The sequence below is a fragment of the Antechinus flavipes genome, chromosome 2, assembly GCF_016432865.1.
Source record: "Antechinus flavipes isolate AdamAnt ecotype Samford, QLD, Australia chromosome 2, AdamAnt_v2, whole genome shotgun sequence".
Classification (NCBI taxonomy): Eukaryota; Metazoa; Chordata; class Mammalia; order Dasyuromorphia; family Dasyuridae; genus Antechinus; species Antechinus flavipes.
The window spans coordinates 519,755,988-519,776,920 of NC_067399.1; the positions used below are offsets into that span (position 1 = coordinate 519,755,988).

The 20,933-nt window shown below is 36.0% G+C and overlaps 1 protein-coding gene across 1 annotated transcript in view; it reads left to right on the forward strand.

The window, feature by feature from the left end:
* The window catches only part of SLC12A1 (solute carrier family 12 member 1), a 126,477-nt gene that overhangs the window by 55,430 nt on the left and 50,114 nt on the right, over window positions 1-20,933 (forward strand). The window contains exons 17-18 of the mRNA XM_051980599.1: window positions 338-449; window positions 16,223-16,363. Coding sequence (XP_051836559.1) covers window positions 338-449; window positions 16,223-16,363 — 253 coding nt within the window. The remainder of the gene's footprint in view (window positions 1-337; window positions 450-16,222; window positions 16,364-20,933) is intronic.

Sequence of the window (20,933 nt, forward strand, 5' to 3'; positions counted from 1 at the left end):
TTGAAAGAAGGACCTATAGAGCAGGAGTTCTCTGCCCCAAAACCAAATAGGAACAATAGGTAGACATTGTTGTGAGGTAAATTTAAACTTGATGTCAGAAGGAAAAAAAGAAGTCTTACCAATGATGCAGGTTCAAATGAGGAAAGAGATGTCTTAAGAGGTGGTAGTTTGCTTCTCATAGAGGTTTTCAATTGGAGGATGCCCTAGTGAGGATTCTTTTTAAATATGGTTTGAACTGAATGGCTGCTAAGGATCTTCCCAACTCTAAAATTCTGTGATTCTATAAATGTGATTCCATTTCCATGGCTAGTTCTTATTACTTATTTTCCATTCCTAGGCCCCAATGTATTGTTTTAACTGGTGGACCTATGACAAGACCTGCTCTACTAGACATTACACATGCATTTACCAAGAACAGCGGTCTCTGCATCTGTTGTGAAGTCTACGTGGTGAGTACCTTGAGGGTGGAACTGCAAAGTTCAAGGGATGGATGCCAGTACTGATGGAAGGTTGAGTTCATAGAAGTCTCTTGTTGCCTTCCGCCCTTTCCTTTGTTATTGCCAGGGAAGGGGGAGGATAGTTAACAAGAGAGCTAGAGGCATCTGGGACAAAAGTTATTTCCTCTGATTTATAAAGCAATGACCAGCAAGTACCTGTGATCCTGAATTTAAATGGGCAGATGAAATGTGTTTCAGATTTCATGGGAGACCAACTAAAAGTGATAAATATTTGCAAATGAAGGCCTCAGAGTAAAAAATAAGAGAACCGACTGTATAGCTCAAAGAAAAAAATTGGAGGTTTGCGGGTATAACTGTGAGTGGAAGCATAAAGGGATGTAATAGAGAGAATAGGGATCAATTTTTCTGAGTAATTGATGAGGAGAGAAGCAAACATAATGGACTTTCATGACAGCACATCACATTTAGGTTAAATATTTGGAAAAATTTGTTACACTAAAGTTACCTGGGGAATGAAGCAAATTTATCCAGCCTCCATAGAAACATTAAAGGCCAAAATTAGTACCTATGTGTTCTTCAGGAAGCCTGTTAAGAGTTACTGATGTCATAATTTATGAGTATCTTTCCTCTGAAGGAAAGTGGGTTGAAAAATTTAACCGTCACCATCATCATCACCAATCTGTGAAATAGGAAGGAACAATAATAAAGAAATCCACTCATCCTGTCCAAGACATACTTGATCCTTTCTAATGTTTTTGCATTATGTTCCCCATCTATAAAATATAAATGATCATAGCACCTGTCTAAGGTTGTTATAAGGATCAATTGAGATAATATATGTAAAGTGCTTTGCAAACCTTAAAGTGTTATATAAATGCGGACTATTATTATTATCATAATCCATATGTGCACAGACATCTCCATCAAAGGCCCCAACTATTAATCTGTACAGAAAATTAGCAAAGTGCTTTATAAACCATAGCATGGTAAGTTTTATGGGAGCTATAATGATGAGCTATTCTATAATGTTTTTCATTTTTTCAAATCATTTTCATATCTATTACCCAAGTATTCTCTTAACTATCTCCCAAGATAAGTAGAGCAGGTATTATTACTCTACTTTACAAATGAGGACATTGAAATCCAAAGAGGTTAAAGGCTAGACACACATCTAGTCCATAATAAAGCCTGAATTCAAACTTTTATTTCTGAAACTCCAAATCCAGTGATCCAGGAATCATAAGAGTCACTGATACTCATGCCCTCAGATCTTTGAAGAGGCAACATGTTACAGTGGAAAGAACAGTTGTTCTGGTATCAGAGGAATGGGTTCAAATGTCATCTCTGAGGTTTATTCTCTGTGCGACATTAAACTAGTCACTCATCACCAACCTCAGTCTCCTTATCTGTAAAATGAGGAAGTAGGATTTGGTGACATCTCTTTTCCAGATTTAGGCAGCTGATCCAAGTATCTAAGTTAAGTAGCATTTCTCCCCTTAGAGACCTTCCTATATCTTTTAGCAAACAGGTGCTTGAGAAGTGATGTGGCCCTGAGGTTAATCAGTCAACTAGCTTTAATGCAAGCTAACTTTGCAGTTAGCAATATTCCAGGTGCTGTGCAAAGCAAATTAAGCATATTCCTGACCTCCTGGAGTTTGCACTCTGACATTGAAGAAGCTGCAACTTTAAAGCAATCACCTAAAAGAAAGGATAGCAGCTTTGAAAGCACTAACAGCATAAGTAATTGGCAAACAATGACTTCAACCATTTTTAATCTTTTAAGCACCTTTTTCTCATGTTATCAGCTTTGGCATCCTGCGTTAATAGATTTTCATTTTTTGCCAATATGCAACAAGGGCCTGTTTTGATGGAGTAAGCAGTTTGGTGTGTTTTCCTTATCTAGCATCTTAGGCAAAATTGAGTTTAGTGGGCAATGAAAATATGATTGAGTGAAACTCCCTGCTTTCTTTAGAAATGGAGAAATGGATTGTGGGAGGGGTAAAAATTTTTGTATATTGGTAAGAATAAAAAGGATCTATACAAGATCATCGATTTTAACTCCTTCATTACCATAGCTAGGAAAAAAAAAAGATGAAATTGCATGCAAAACTCAGTTGTTGTTTTTCCACAAGAAATCTGACTAGCAGCTTTATCACCACCTCTAGGAGGGTTCCTTGTCTGTGTAACATATGTCTTGGACCATCATATGTTTCATGCTGATTGCCCAAGAGTTCTGATCCCAGGTGCTTGTATTCTCTTGGGGGCTCAAAGCACTTTCTGAACAGTAATAATTTGTCAGTTGCTTTCTGGAGCTGTGGGACTGAAAATGTTGTCAACATTATTATGCTCCAGGCTTAATTGTCTATCATCTTTTTGTAAAAGAAGGCAGGGAGCCATAGGAAAATAATTTTCTAAGGCACAGGCCTAGTCTGGGTTTGGGTGTAAGCAGTGGGTGGGGAGATAAATACTAAATTGTAACAATGATGTAAGAAAGAGAAAAACAATTTGATTTTTCACCCAAGAGAGCTAGCTGGTACTTACCCTGTAATCATCATTTTCAACCTTAGGAATTTTTCTACTTCACACAAAAAGCTATAACTTCCTCCTTTAAGAATAGCGAAATTTAGCCACTAGATCTGTTAGGGTAACCTGTCACCAGAGAGGTGGAGATTGCAGCCTTTCTCTAACTCTTCTTTCTAATACTCAAAAGCATGTGAAGGGACTGGGAAGAAGGCAAGGCCCATGGCTCCCTGGCCTTTCAGATATCCTCAGGCTGGAGGGAAGGTTCACTGCCAAGCACACCATGGCTGCTGGCACATCTCCTTCCTTGACACCTGGACATGGTAGTGGAAGCCCGGAGTTGGAAGCCTTCAAGGTTGAAAGGCTGGCAGTTAATAACTGTTAACATTAGCATTTCCCCACTACCCTAATACTTGTGAGTCTTGAAATAGGGTAAGAATAGGGTAATAACTTTCATTTAGAGAGTGTTTTACACATTACAAAGCACTTTAATCATAAGTAATAAAATTATCTCCGTTAACAGATAAAGAAACAGTTAAAAGAATGAGTAATATGACAGCTGTTTCCACAATGCATTGTACATATATTGCATTTGATCCTCATAGCAATCCAGGAGCAGGTGTTATTATTAAGCCCATTTTACAGATGCCTAACCCAAGGTCATTAGTCAAGTCAAGAGAACTAGTATCTGAAGGAGGATTTTGATTTAGGTGTTCTTAATTCTAGGTCTAGCACTCCATGTATATGAACCACCTAGAAATCTATATATAAGTGACCCATAGCATCACAACTAGTGAGTATCAAAACTGGTAGAAGAACCCAAAAATCCAGAACTCTTTACATACTTGAGTTGAAGACAAATATTTTTCTAATAATACAATAGTTTAATGTCAAATATAGTTAATATTAGTAGGAATAATAAACACATCAACAAAAACTCTTGGGGAGGAGTTTAGTAATTTTTGAGAGTGTGAAAGGATCCTGAAGCCAAAAAGTTTAAGCATCTCTATATAATACTATGAAGCTCCTTATACATACATATAAAGAAGCCAGTCATCCAATGGCTGTTGGGATCCCAAAGGCACATATAACAAAATCATCTTTTCCATCCTCTTTTCTGTATTTTCCCTTATAAACATTTTTATCTAATTTAAAAGATTATTTAGGTTACTAGATTCATAATTCTATGCAATTTTGTTGGTTTTTGAAGAAGGAACATTTATTTTTCTTACTTCTAAACTGTCTTAGGATTCCAGCCTCCTCAAGGGTCTTTTCCCATTGTATGAGGATTGGGGAACAGCCATTTAAGATTTCCCTTCAATAGTACATTAGTCATATTAGTGACTAATCTATCTGTAGATTAGTAGCTACAGTAGCTCTATACAGTACAATACAGTAGCTATTAGTAGCTCTGTAACTACAGATTGCAAGTCTAGCCTATGGATTTCTGGAATGTCTTCATTTATTGTTTTGCCAAATGACATAATATACCTTTTTAGTACCTCTTTCTGACCTTAAATTATAAGGGAAAATATGGGTTGGCAACTGTCTAATTCATTAAGTTGCTTCCAAAATCCACTTCCAAGTCTTATCTTCACAGCCCCTCCTAAACTTTGCTGCCTAGACTTACCTTCAGTTAAATTATTTGTTTTGGGTCATATGGGTAACATATATCAGAAGTGAGATGGGGAACTTGAAGTCTACTCTTACTGACTCTAAGGCTAGCTATCTACCCCACTATACCTCCCACAGCTTTACCCATATCTGGGTACTTAGGTAAAAATCAGTGCAGCAAAACAGCATTAATGTACAACCAATCAAGCTTTGGAAATGTTTAATAAACTTGAAGTGGATGGTCAAATAAGGATCTGGGGAATGATATACCATATTGGTTGTTGTGTTCTATTATTCTTTTATATTCCCCTTGATGTTTTCTGTTTTGGGGTGTTTCCCCCCATGTAATTCTCTGAGGAAAAAGTCAAGAACTCAATATATAGTCTTTGTTTACCAGGTGGCTGAACATATGTTTGCAGTCAGATCCTGTACTGCTTCAAAGAGCTAAGACACAAAGTAAATCAAGAAGGGGATATGAATGATGATGACATGTGTCATAGATTCATCTTACATGTGTTTTATAATGCTTTTTCATTTTCATTCACTTGTCCCACATATCTATTCAGTTTCCAAATCTTATGTATTTCTACAGCATCTCTCATATATGTAGGAAGGGGAAGGAAATAAGAATTTGTTAAGCATTTCCTTTATTCTAGGCACTGCACTAAAGACTTTACAAATATCTCATTTAATTTCATATGATCACTTGTGTATCACACACTCACTACTGAGTTCAGGCCCTCATCCTTTTTCTCCTAGACTATTAAAACAGCCTCCTAACTGGTCTCCCTATCTCAATTTCTTCCCTATCCCCTATATCCAATAGCCAAGATAATTTTTTTAAAGTACTCAACAGAATCAGCTTTCAACAAACATTCCTTAAATGACTACATTGTTATATAAAGACAACAAAACATAATATTTTGCATCAAGACTCTTAAGTTCTAGTAGCGATATGAGAAAGATGCAAATAATTGTAATATAAATTCTATATGCTAAGTATAGAATTATTAAATATAATTATAGAATTATTTTGAGAATGACAATTTACTAAAAATCACAAACCACTGAACTTTTATTAGGTCTATTCTTCCCCTATACAAGACCTTAGAATTTTATTAATTTTTAAATGCAAATAGAGGATTTTATATTTTTCACATCTATTAAGTTTATCTTATTGAATTATTGGCTTATTATTATCTTCTAGGCCCATTTTTCTAGCCTACCAACATCTTTTTAGATCCTTGGAAGCTTACATTCATTCCTCATTGGAATTGTTTCTCTTTGTTTTCAGAATTTCATTCTTAAGACCTTCCCATCCCTCTTGGGACAAGTTCCCCTACTTTACCTTGTTCAAAAACCTCACTTAACCCCATTGCTAAAAGAATCAAGTCCCAACCCCCTAATCATGTATATTGACCCTCATATACCCAAGTGTTCAAGTTTTACAATTCACTCAATTATCATGACTTATGCTTCCTCTCTCTCAACAACAGACATGGTCACACCCTTGATCTTGCCATTCTACTATGGCTTTAAGTCCCAGGTTCATATCCTTTCTCTGAAGAAAAAATCTACTCTTTCCAAATCAAGGAAGTATGTCAGACAATACATTATTTTCATTCAGTAATGGTAACTCTCCATCCTTTTCTACTCAGGTTCTCATCCTTTCTGCTTTTGCAACCAGTTCATATTTATTGGTCAGAATAAGATTTGGAGTAAAAGTTTCCTTCATTGACCTCTCTATCTTTTAAAAAAATTAAATTATTAAGACAAAGCAAGTTCTTAGCAGCTGTTTTGATTATAATAGAAAGAATTCCAGATGACATACTGAGAGCTGAATCTTCCTTTCCCTACAGTGTCATACCATAATATAGGCTTATAATCTGTTTCTGCAGTCTCTTTGTCTATTTCCTTTTATCCATGTAGTCTATAATATACAATATCACATCAATTTTTCCTTCTATTGGTCTTCATCCAAAAACTCTCTACCATGTTTTCCTACTAAAGTTCCTATATCTCTTCACTAGAACATGTTTTTAACACAGTAATATTTGGAGATCTTCTTTATCTAAAATCTGCTCTTTCTAAATGGGACATGCTGTGTGGCTCAGGAGAATGAGAACTGTTCTCAGAGCTGTTGGTGACTCTAGGTAAACCCAGTGCTTTACAAAATGACCTAAGATGGTAAGTTGCAGGGAAAGTACTGACCAGCTTTGTTAGAGAAGGCTTTTTCATTCACTAGTTCCCTAAATCAAATCCCTAACTCAGAGAAAAGTGAGGGGCCATTAAGTTGTACATAAGAATCTCTTCACATCATATATTGACTTGGCTTTAAAATGTAATGTTATCTATGTTTCATTACATTTTAATTTATCTTATGAAATATTTCCCAATTATATTTTAAACTGGTTTCTTTACACCCGAGTATGTCTGAGGTGGTTTGGAGGAAGGAATATGTTTGTATATCTCATCCCTAAATACATGAAACCATAGGAGCACCCCCTTTCTTTTTGCTCTTCCATATACATCCTCTAATCTTAATTCTATTACAACTCAGTGATTCTTATATGAATTTGTCCCCCTCCTTTAGAATCTTTAATCACTTTGTTATCCATACTTTATATAATTGGCTATAGACATAGAAGATCATGAGTTTCATTGCTGGCTGCCTCCTTGGATAGCATTACTTAGTGTTCCTCTCTATTGATTTTTCTTCATGTTATACCTGTGACTATCCATAGAATTTGCATTGACAGATGTATCTAACTTTTTGGTTTCCCTTACTTTTCCAATTAACCTGCCTCCATAAGATTTTTAAATCTTTAGACAAATACATTTTTACCAGCCCTCATTAGCTATGCTCCAATTCAGTTCAATAAACATTCATTAAATATCTGTTAAATGCAAAGCAGTGTGTAAATTAGTGGAGATCCAAAAGGGAAAAAAAATGCCTCTGCTCTAAAGATTAGATTGTGAGAAGAAATCAGGCTAGAAAGAATAAGGAAGAGAGCAGCAAAAACCAGAAATATGAAAAGCTTGGGATTGGTGCCAGGTCTAAGTCTAAAAGAAACCAGAGGATTTTTAAGAGGTAGAGGGGAAGAGGGAACACATTCTAGCCATGTAGGAAAACCTGTTTAAAAGCACAAAGATGGACAATGGAACATCAAGTTTGGAGTTCACCTAGGAAGTCAATTTGGCAAGAACATTGGGGGCATGTGGGACAGAGATATAAAATAAGTCTTGAAAGACAAGTTGAAGTCAGATTGTGGAGAGCTTTAAGTCCCAGGCATCTGTAACATTTATTCTTAGAGATAAGTAAGAATCAGTAAAGACTTTTGAGCCAGAGCACAACATGATTAAAATTATACCTTAGGGGGATTATTTTAGTAACCAAGTAAAGCAGGGGTGGCGAATGTCCTGCCCACAAGCAGTATAAAGCCTGTGAAATCATTTGTTCTGGCCCTGCCAAGGTAACCACAGGCAGTGATGAGCTGAAAGCTAGGTATAACCCCCCACGGCTTGAGTTTTTAAGTTGACAGTTTTGTACGGTCTGTGAATGATGTTAAAAATATCCAAATGGCCCTTGGCAGAAAAAGTTTCCCCACCCCTGAAGTAGAGGATGAACTGGAGAAGGCGCTTTTAAAAGCAGAAAGGTTTACTAGAAGGTTCTGCAATAGCATAACTGAGAAGGAATTGGTGTTTAAACTAGTGGTAGGATGTGTAAAGAGAAAGGGAGGGAGATGAGAAATATTTGGGAGGGTTGTAGGAAGTTTCAGCCTGTATGACACGAAAGTATGGTGATGCTTTTAAAAGAAACAGGGAAGTTAAGAAAGTCGGATTCTGAGGGGAAAGATTCATTTAAACATGTATCTGTTCCAGTTTGAGTTATGCTGGTGGGATAACATGCACATTCAGGTGGAGATACACAATAGGCAGTTGGAAATGCTAGACTGAAATTCAAGGGGGTAAACAAGGTTGTGTTGTAGATTTGAGAATCATTTGCATATAAGTGGTAAATGAAATTATTACAGTGAAAATTGTCACTATTGCAGTGCTTTCCTGTTTGGTCTTTCTGCCTCAAATCTTTCCCTAATCCAATCCATTCACCACGTGGCTGCCAAATTGGTTTTCCTTTAGTGTAGATCTGACTATGTCATTACCCAATCCAACAAACCCACTATTGCTTTTAGAGTAAAATATAAACTCTCTTGTTGAACTTTTAAAGCCCATCACCACTCTCCTTTCCTCTCCCCCTCCCTTCCTTTCCCCTTCTCTCCCTCCCTTCCTTTTTCTCACTCTTTCTTGGTCCCAACTCTCTTTTTAGCTTTTATCATTCATTACTCCTAATCAAATCAATGGTCTCTTTGCATTAACTATCCCCCATGGGGGGATGAACTCCTCCCATAGTCATACTCATAATCCTTCATTTATTTCAAGATGTACATCTAGAATCATCATCTATACAAAACCTTTCTTTATATTTGAACTGTTACCAATTCCTTCTCCAATGACCTTGTATTTATTTTGTTGTTATTCTTTATATATGTACTTTGCAATAACGGTGGGAGCTTTGTGGAAGGCATTTTATATTTTCTGCTCCCTCTGTTCTTCTGGAAGGAGCAAAGCTAAATTTCCTCCCAAGTTTCACCTGCTTCCACTCTGACTTCTACCTTTTCCACATTGGAGACTGGAGATTTAATTAGCTGTACACTGTTAAAATAGTGAGCTCATCTTTAGCATAGAGACAGTATAATGGTCCTCAGGTCTATGTGGTCCCCCTCTTTATAGCAAACAAAAAACTTACTAATACAATGACAATACTTCAGAACTCACAGTTACTATAAATCCCTAAAATTCAGACAAAAGTTTGACTGTTTGCCCTAATTTAAAATTTGAATATTTCTAACTAACCTCTGGCTTATTCATATTTAAGGCATATAGGAAATGTCTAATATTAAAACAAGTGAATAGAATACATTATGGTAACTGTTACTGGTCAAGCAAAGGGAGGAAAATGTGAGCAAGAGCTGACCTTTTGGAACATTGCTCAGTTTTCAAAGAGGCCATCAAAACTAGCAACTTAAATCTCAATTCTCTGTTCCAAGATACTTGCAGGGCACAAAGGACCACCTCTGTCTCTCCCTTCTCTGGCAACTTCAGCTCTCTTTTCACCTGCTGCCCCCATGCTGCTGACTTTCTCATCTTGTTATAAGTCCTGGAGATGCCAAGGTATATGTCATCTTCTGCCACTGATTGATTCGTGATCATGCTCATCAGTGCTCCTTCCTCAAAATCTATGCTTTCACAGACAGAGTGTGTCTCCTTAAAAACTCCCAGGCCTCAGAGCTAAGGGGAAATTCAGATTCTTCTGAACATCCCAGGATGCTGGTCTCCAATCTTCATGACACTGATTTAAGTCCATTTAAGTCTGCCTTTAGAGAAAGTAAGCTCTATGAGAACACAGATTACTTAATTTTTAAAAATCTTTTTATCTCTGGTATCCAGCACAGTTCCTGGTACTTGCTATGTGCCTGATAATACTTAATTGGTTGGTTGAAATTGAAAAGAGGACCATGGGCAGAATTTTAGGGAATGTTCACATTTGGGGGGGGGGTCAATAGAAGGAATAAGAACTATAAAGCAGAAATTAAAGAAGCAATCAAAGAGATAAAAGGACAATCAGGGAAGCTGTTATCAGTTTGTAAATAAAAATATCAGTAAAGCATCAGAATCAGACTTAGAAGATTTGAGTAGTCAGTGGGTAAAAAGGAAGAGAAGACAGTGAATGAAGACAACTCTTTGTAGAATTTGGCAGTTAAACCAAGGAGAAAGAAGAGACAATTTCTCAAGTGACACTATCTACAGAAAAGGGAATTGGATTGTTCTATGTTCTTTTAAGACATATAAGTCCTATTAGCAAAAGAGAGTGAATCATTGGGAATAAAGAGTGGGAAAACTGAGAAAGTAGGGAGTGATTTTAAAAAATCAAGGTCCTGGAGGTAATAAGAGAGGATGAGATCAGGTTAGAACTAGCAAGGAAAAGAACCACTTCATTCTTTTAGATAAGAAAGAAGGAAAAAATAAGTAAAAAATATTAGAGGTTTTTTTTTTTAATGTAGAGGAAGAGAATTGAATGAATTCAAGTCAAAAGATTTTAATCTTTTCAGGAGAGTTGGGAAATCTGTAGAAAGTGAGGCAATAGAATTAAGGGGCTTAAAGAAAGAGGAGCAAGTTTGGTACAACTATCAAGTGAGAAGATTATAGGAATTCAATAAGAAAAAGAAAAAGGAGTTTCCATAAAGCACTGAAGTTCCACTTGAAGTTAGAAAACATAATTTTGAAATAAATCCAAGAGACCGTTTTGAGATCTTACCCCCGACACAGTTCACAAGCTGTGACAGAACAAGTGATACTACCTCTCCTCCCATATTCTCTAATATATTAGTCCCCTCATAAATCTCTTCTCTGTTTCTAGTCCTGGCCCTGGTGCTTGCTCTCTCTCTCCTCTCCTTTCCTCCTTCCCTCTCCCTGTCTCTCTTTTCCTTTCTTCTTTTTCTTCCTCCCCCCCCCCCTCTCTCTCTTCCCTTCCTCCCTCTTTCTCCCCCTCCCCTCAACCTCTCTCTCTTTTAATTGCCAAATTTCAAGTCATTTTTCACAATTTTCATCCTCCTTGGTCTATCTGTAACTTTAAACATTGTAGACTATATTCTCCTTAAGTGATCTCTCCTCTCTAGGTTTTCATAACCTTATTCTTTCTTGACTCTCTTCCTACCTATATGATTGTTTATTTTCAATCTACTAAGAGACTGAATACACACACCCACACATACACATACATAATAGAATGCTGGTGTATATGTGTATGCATCTATATACACATATGTGTGACATAGAATGAATTTATTTATAAACTAAATCCCCCTATTAAACTTCATGGATGATAGGAACCCACCATTTAAATATTTTTATTTCCCTCTATATTATGTATGCCTACATGGACATGTATATATGTCTATATATGTACAGCTAACTAATGTACTTGTATTAACAAATATGCATACACATATGATTTCAAATCCTTTATGTCTATGAGTAAATCACTTACCTTCTCTGAGTCTCTATTTCCTCATCTGGATAAATTAAGGAATTGGGCTAGATAAGGCTAGAAGTCCCGTTAAGTTCTTGATCTTTAACCTTCCAATCTAAAATGAATGTATACACAAGTATACATATATGCCCTATATGTAGTCTACATACATATACATACATTCAATGATTTCATTACTCAGTTTACAATTTTCTGCTCCATCCATACCCTATTTTTATTCTCAATAATATCAATATTCACTGTTCACACTAGTACTGTTAACAAAATTACCTTGGTAGCTATATGAAATGGGGAGATATTTGAGATGGAGAAATCAATTAGGAAACTATTTACAACCCAACATATATACATACATATATATATATATATATATATATATATATATATATATATATACACACACATACACACACACATACATATATATATAATGGGGGTGTAAATGAATGTATTGGCAGATGATTTATATCTGTTTATACATATATGCTTATAGAATATACATGGGAATTATATGTACATGCACATGTCATATGATATGTCTATAGAACTCATGTTAAATGTGTATATGTGTATGTATTAGATACAGAATGTATTTGTATAAATACCAAATCCCCCTACTAAATTTCATGGGGTAGGCAAACTCTCTTCTCTAAATTTATATCTCATCCCAGTGTTCTACACACTATCTAAACACTTAAAATTTTTTGAATTGGATTAGATTAGATTAATAAAACAAGTTTTTCCTCTTTTTTGCTTTCCTTTTCCGGTTCCAAAAGGAAAGAAGGGAATTTGTTTTAATCTTCTAATTGAGATGTACAATAAACATGTCTTTTTTTTAGATTTGTTCCTATGTATTCATGTTTATGTATATATATGTATACCCACATAAATATGTGTAATTTGCTGTCAGAGAAACTTGAACAGAACACAGCATTTTCCACCATAGCATTACACTTCCTTAACACTTAGCCATAACACTTCCTGCCATAATTTAGATCCATTTCTTTTCTTTTATCTTTAGTAAGAGAACATTTTTTCACTGTCCTCTTCACACAGTAACCTTTCCTCTATTCAAAGACAGTAATTCTCTCATCACTTTATCATCATTTGTTCTGCAAAATAAATAATTGCAAACTTGTCACACTTTCTTCAGACCTATATTGTCACATTTGATGTTTCTTTTAAAAAGGAAAAAAAAAAAAAACCAACCCAACTACCCATAGTTTTATCTATTGAAATGCTGAGTTCATTTTTAAACTCATGAAGTTGGCTATAGAAGTATTTTAATTGGGTGATAAAATCCACTTCTGTGATGTGACTCACAGTGAGAAGCTAGAGGACTCTGTCCCTGCATGTCTTTCTTTTTTTATTATTTGGTTTTTTTTCCCATGGCAGCTGTATGGCAGCTTTGCTTCCACATTAATATGTGTGCAACAATGATAGTATAATAACTTTCAGCAAAGAGAGATTCTGCTTGAAATATTTTTATGACTTTACAATATGGCAAACCTAGGCACTAAAGTAAATCTCACTGTCACAGTTAATGTTTAATTTGGATTTTTGTAATACTAATAGATATACGTTAGACTGTATTTATTTAAATAAGTGCCAGTTTCCCAGGGGTTCACAGTCATAGTAGTGCAATTCATAGGTTGATGTTAAGGCACATCCTTCCAGGACCTGGGAATGATTTCTCTGTCCTATGCCTCCTCTCTGTGTTGGGTACCTTCCACTGAATTTCCTTTCTTTGCTTTATACTACACAGTATGTCAAGAGAGAGGCAAATCATATCCCATGTCAGATAGAATTTTAGACCTGAGAGGGACCTTAGAGATCATTTAGTACAGAGATTCTTAACCTGGAGTCTGTAAACTTGTTTTCTTAAAAAAAAAATTGATAACAGTATTTTGATGTAATTGATTTTCTTTGTAATCCTAAGTATTTTATATTATGCATTTAAAAATATTATTCTGAGAAGAGATCCACAGACTTCACTAGATTTCCATAAAAGATAACCACCAAAAAGTGAAGAACCCTCTGGGTTAGGAGTCCATCTTCTTCCTTTTATAGCTGCTCAAAGAGATCAAGATATGCCCAAGATCTCATGGCTAGCTAGTATCAGAACCAGGGCTACAATCCCAACCTCCTGATATCTCCCCCAGCCCATTACCCTTTCTTAGTAGCTTCTCAAGTCCCCAATTTCGTCACTTCTCAGAGTGATGGAAAAATTAAATCCCTCCAAAGAATTCTTCTTACCAAGTTTATAAGTAGGTCTAGTCCTCCAGCTACATTGAGGAAAAGGGCCACCTTTCATGATTGCTTTATACCATACCAGACACCATGGGTAACATGGAAAGCGCATTAGATTTGGATTCAGAGGGCCTGATGTTTAAATCTTGCCTCTCCCATTTACTATCTGGATGACTTGGTCAAGTTAGTGAACCCTCAGTTTCCTAAAATTATAAATGAGAAGGTTGGACTAGATGAATAGTAGTTTGGGAGATCCCTCCCAAAAATACTTGTTGAGTTGGGCTGAAATGGAAGGAGAAAAGAGCTAAAATATTGTCGGAGGTGATAATAAGATTCCAAATTAAACCAAATTAAAATATAATTGGGAAATGCTTAAAAAAGAAATAAAAAATGCAACACGATGTTAACTTGTTGTTTTCTAAGTCAATATGCCTCTGTAGAGGCCCATTTCTATTTAAGTTGAGTTGAGTTTGAGAGATGGCCTCCGTGTAACTTGATCAACAAGCATGAGTCCAGAATGAAGGCAAGGAAACTAAGAGATGAAAGTGAAGAGGGAAAGCATTCTTGGGATGGGATACAGCTAGTGCAAAGATGTAGAGGTAGGAAATAGAGAGTCATGTGCCAGGAACAACATGTTGGCCAATGTGTCTAGATTGTAGACGGTGTAGAGGGAAATAAAGTATCAAGTTGGAAAGGTAGCAAGAGGCCAGGGCATGGCCAGCTTTAAATGTCTAACAGAGGGCTTTATATTTGATCCTGGAGGCTAAATAAAAGCCACTGGAATTTATTGAGTAGGAAGAGATGACATGAGGAGATCTGATCCTTAGGAAAATTAACTGAGGCAATTGAGATGGAGGATGGATTGAAGGGAAGAAAAAAAAAATTAAGGTAGGAAGTCTAATTAGAAAGCTATTTATTACCTTAGCCAGGTGAAAGGTGATGAGGGCCTAAACTAGAGTAATGGCTGCATGAATGGAGATATGTTATATAAATAGGGAGAAGGGGATCAATACAAAAGATTTTATGAAGATAGTTTGTCATTGGATTAGACATGTGAGGGAGTGAGATTTAGGAGCTGAGGAGGACACTGAAATTGAAAATCTGGGACTATACCTGTGAGGAAAAATGATGGTGCATTTGACAGAATAGAGAAGTTTGGATGAAGGAAAGGATTTGTGGGAAAAATAATGAGTTCTGTTTTGGGCATGTTAAATTTGAGTTATCTATGGGACTCAACTATGGTTGCCTATGGAATATGCCTGTAGAACATCCTGATCAAGATGGCCCAAAGGCACTCTAGCTGGGAGATTGTAAGCAATCTATTTAATTGTTCACTTTCCCAGAAAGCTCTCTAAAATTACACTTTGGGTGGTTGGTTTGCCTATCTGCATTAGTGATGGAAGTTTCCACATAAGGAAACTGATGAAATTAAAGGTCTCTTTTTCACTGCTTTCCTCCCACAATTATTTGAATGAGGCAAATTCACATAGTGATGAAAAAGATTTTAGAAGACCTAGTTCAAATTCTGACTCAGATACATACTGGTTGTGTCACATAGACAAGTCACTTATTCTCCAAGCAGCTCTTTAAGTCTAGAAATTTCATAGAGAACTCCTTACACTAATAAAAATCATGGTAAAGTTGTTGTTCCTTTTTATTAAAGAAACCTAACAATGGCAACCTAGAGTTTGAAAGAGAAGTCGGGCACTCCTGTTCTGGCACTCAGTAAGCTAACTTCTCTGAGTCTCAGTTTCCCCATTTGCAAGGTAAGGGGGTTGCCTAACTCCAACCCTCTGAGGTCTCTTACAGCTCTAACGGTGTATGAACCACGTAGTGTTCTGATCTGCCCACTAAGTTCTATGTGGTTTTTTTCCCTTTGTTGCCATGGTTCTGATTGACTCCCTATCCCTAAAAGTGACCCTGAAGGCTGAGCCAAGAACTGCTGGCATCTTCCTCCTGAGGCACTTTCATCACAGCCTGGCATGAGTTCAGACTCATCACCACCTGCCCACTTCCCTCTTCTCCCAGAATCTTTGCAGTTAATTAATCACATGCTAATAACCCCAGACTCCTTGGCTAGAATGTGAATATCAACACTGGTGACTTCGGGGAAGAAAAGCTGAAATTTTTGTGGACTCTGGGGAGGTGTTCTCCCATTCCTTAGCCTAGCAGAGCTCAATTGCTTATTTCTGTCCTTTAAAAAACAAACACAACTTGATGTGAAATGCTACGATTTTTTGATTGACCAATTTTTCATTGTGTCATACAGGGACCTCGCAAGGAGTGTGTGAAGGAGATGAACAGCAGCATGACAAAGAAGCAGGCCTGGCTTCTCAAGAACAAAATTAAGGCTTTCTACGCTGCAGTAGCAGCAGACAGCTTTAGGGATGGCGTCAGAAGTCTCCTTCAGGTAAGGCTGAGGAACGGAAAAGTGAAAGACAATTAACACTGAATGTTAATAAAGCTCTAAAGTGAAATGATCCACCCCACTAACTGCCAAGATCAATACAGAGGATTCAGGATTTGGAAGGGGTCTGGTCCTAAGCATCAGCCATGATGAAAGGATGCCCAGGGTTGTGGTTTCTCTGAGCTGTGAATGAGAACAATGGAATATGGAAAATGAGGTTGCCTTTGGCCACCATAACACAATCTGCGCCCACACATATTGAAATGCAAATTTTTTCTTATAGTTGGCAACATTCAGTATCCTATTAAAACTTCAAATTATTTTTGCATTTCATACTATATACAGCATTAAGAGTTAGGCATTTTATTCCTTTTTTGTGCAAATGATGTGAAAGCAGCTGCTAGATCCGACTAAATAAATGAATGATGATCTGCTATGTTAAATCTCACAGTCCGCCTAAATTATTTCCAGAATATTTAATGAAATTTAATATTCAGAGCTGCTCAAGACTGAAGCACATTGATTTTAGCTTGCTAGATTATCCCTAAAGCTCTAACCAATTTTTTTTTTTTTTGCCCCAGTAGAGAGTTAAAAAAAAAAGTCCCATATCTACTATTGAGAACTACAATTCAATCCATTTAAGGCAACTAAACATTTACTAAGCACCTACTGCATGTAAGGCAGTGATGGCTACTAGGATTATAGGATGCAATAGAACAAAAGTCCTCCCTTCAAGGAATTTGGGGTTAGGAAAGAAGAAAAAGCACCTATAAATTAGAAATTACAAAAAGATAAATTTAAGATCGAATTAAGGAACACTTGTCTTACACTTAGAAGTATCCAAAAATGGAATTGTCTGTTCTGGGAAGTAGGGGATTCCCCTTCCCTGGATATTTTCAAGGAAAGCTAGATGACTACTTATTGGATATGTTTTAGATAGGATTTTTTTTTTTTGCAAGTTTTGGTTGAACCAGATTGCATTGAAATTCTTTACAATTCTGCTTATCTGTGAGAATATCCTAACTGCAAAGGAAAGATTCAAAGTGTTGTGAAAAACTTACAGAGGGAAAGATCATTCCACTTGTTAAGATCAAATAAGACATCATCATGGAAGTGACATGTGAAGTGATCCTTAAAGGAAGAAAAATATTTTAATCGGTAGAGATGAAAACAGAATTGTCGGGAATAATATAAGCAAAGGTATAGGAGTCAAAGAGCAGGATAATAACAGGAAGGGAGCTGTAAATGATTTGGAATTTATTGGAATATGGAGTATGTGAAGGATATGACCAAGAAATTAGAATAAAAATGTAGGTTAGAGTCAAGGCTAAGCCAATGCTTAGATAAAGAAATTTATACTTTATGATATAAGCAATAGAATGTGGCCAGAGGAGTCTGGATAGATTAGAGAGAGGGGAGACTAGAGACAAAAAGACTAGTTAGGAACCTCTTGGTAGCCTAGGCAAGAGGTGAATTCACTGTGGAAGTGGATGGAAGAAGCAGAAACAATGAAGGGAGTAGATTAATTAATCAACAAGTATTTATTAAGTACTTAATATGTGCCAAGCACTGGAAATACCAATTCAAAGAATGAAACCATCTTCATATGTAAGAAGCTTCCATTCCAAATGAAGACTGATGCTGCCAAGGTCAATTCAACAGAGCTGGAAACAAATTGGATTGAGCAGTGGGGGAAGGCTAAGAAAAATAGACAGTCCAAGAGGACTTGGAGGTTTCAAATATGGAAAGCTAAGAGGGTAGTCTATCAAACAGAAATAGAGAAATCAAGAGGAAACATAGATGTTAGCAAAAAAGATTACATGTTCATTTTTGGATCATAGAATTAGAGCCAGAGGTAATTTAGAGGTCATTTAAATCAACATCCCCATTTTATAGGTAAGAAAATAGGCACACAGAGGTTAATTAACTTTCCTGTCCTAATACAGCTTATATTTAACAAAAATAAGATTCAAATCCTGATCGTTGGCTGATGGTATCAACCATTATAGAGATAGCCATCAGGAAATTTGAAAGATGAGGACCTGAGCTCTACAGAGAGTTTGGGAGTAGTGGTACAGATTTCAAAGTAATAATGCATAAAGTTGATGATTAAAGGCCTAGAAGTGGCTGAGGTTTAAATAAAAGGATGTAGAAAGAAAAGGGAAGGTAGTTAAGGGGAATAATATGGGAAAGACCCACATGGAAAGGCCAGGGAAGCAAAGACAATATGAAAATACTCGGGAAAATAAAAGGCAGATTATGTTATCACTGTGTCTAAAAACTAGGGGAGGAGAACATATCAAGAAAGTGGTTAGGAGAAAGGGAAAAAAGCATTTATTAAGCATTCAGGTGCTTTACAAATACAATTTTATTTTATGATGCAATGAACTCTGCTAGGTAATTGCTATTATTTCCATTTTACAGTTGAGGAAACTGAGACAGATAAAAAATCTGATTTGCCCCGGGTCATAGCTAGTATCTGAATTTGAATTCAATTTTTCCTGACTCATTCTGCCACCTAGAATCCCAGTCAAGCTTCTCAAATATTGAATAAGAACTTTTTAAAAAGTCATTGGATTTGGAAATAGAGTTATTGAAAATCTTAGAAATATTTTAGTATAATTACAATGAAGATACCATATCTATGGTACTTTACCTCTTTTTCTTCGAATCTTTGCATGGACTATTGCTTACACCTGGATTCCCTTTTCACTTCTGTTTCATGAAAAGTTTAGTTCCTTAACTAGAATTATTTAAATGAGGAGAAGGAAAGAAAGTATAAGTGAACAAATAATTAAACAAGCAAACAGAAATCTCCAAACTAGGGAAAGTTGTAAATAAATAGGAGCCAGGGAAAGAGAAGTGAGAGCAGAATTGCTTCAAAGTCAGGGAAATCTAATTGCAGGAAAAATACTAACTTAAAAAAAGATTTTTCTTTTAAATTTTAGAAAAAACAAAGTCTACACCTAACAGATACTCCAAAAGAACTTATAGATAGATGAGACAGATGACAAAAATAATGTAGATGTATCAAATGACTTTTAAAAGGGATTGAGTATACTTAGAATGGAATTATGAGAAGTCCTTTTTAATCTTGTCAGTATAAATATGCGTAGCAGACCAATTACATCAAGACTGTGTCATTCATACTAGCCATCACAAAGCAATGCATTCTTCCATAATATTTCAGATATTGGATAAGCTGTAGGTATTACAATGCTCAGTCCCTTGGAAAGAAAGAGATATCTGGGAAAGCTCCTAAGGACAGTGTCTGGAAGGAGTTTAATAAAACTATTGAAGACATAATAAAGATTACATAAATGTCCAACTGGTATTTGCAGCTGAAAATTTGTTAAACTAAATCACACAGTTAATGACAATGAAATACACAGAATGGAATTTGGAAAACAAAAGGATATCCGAAATTCTTGAGATTCTAAATCAACAATTTAAACTGAAAAGCCAAAAGCTGATATAATAGAAGGAATCACAGCAGTTGAAAGGCCAAAATAAAAAGCTAACATCAACCTTAAAAATCAATTACTTAGAAAAGCAAAGAAATTAGAGGAGAGAGAGAGAATCCTGAAAGAGGATATGGAAATTTTCTTGCCACTTTAATAACAATAGTAGCAACAAAACAATAACAACTAGTATTTATATAACACTTTAAGGCTTGCAAGCATTTTATATGTTTATTCATTTAATCCTCACTACAACTCCTCAGTGTTTTGTTCTGTTATTTTTTAGTCATTGCCAACTCTTCATAATCCCATTTGAGGTTTTCTTGGTAAAGATACTGGAGTAGTTTGCCAATTCCTTCTCTAGCTCCTTTTACAGATGAGGAAACTGGGTTAAGTGACTTGCCTAGAAATACACAGCTAGTACATGTTTTAGGCCAGATTTGAATTCATGAACAGAAGTCTTCCTGACGTAAGTCTTCCAGGCTCTTAGCCTAGTACTCTATTGCACTTCCCATCTGCACCATAACTCTTTGATGTAGGTGCTATTATTAGATAAGGAACTAAAATACAGAGAAGTTAATGACTTGTAAAGCTCAGAGATATTATAGATCTGAGACAGGATTTGAACTCAGGTCTACTTGGCTCCAAGTCCTGTGCACTATTCATGGCTGATCTATCTATATAGTTAATAGAGGTCCTACCCAAGAAAAGTTCAAGTTAGCCCAGATTTGAAACAGTGAATTTGTACACTTAAGGGAAGAATAGTTACATCAAGGAGGTGATTAAAAACTTGTTTCCCTAAAAAACTTGAAAGCAAAAGATATTAAATAAGATGCATAATTATTGACTCAGATGCTCCACAGAGGAGCATGAATAACCAGCAAAGCATTTTACTAGCCTCTCTTCTGATTCAAGTCCATCTCTAGCATTCTTCACAAGACAGAACTTATTTATTACAGAAACATGAGAATACCAACAGGCTATCCAAATACAGATTAATTATATGGGAGGATGCTTTCTACACAAGATACATAACTTGTATCACTCCAATCTCCAAACATTTATGAGAAAATGATATATTGACTGATCTCATTGACTGATGAGAAAAGGAA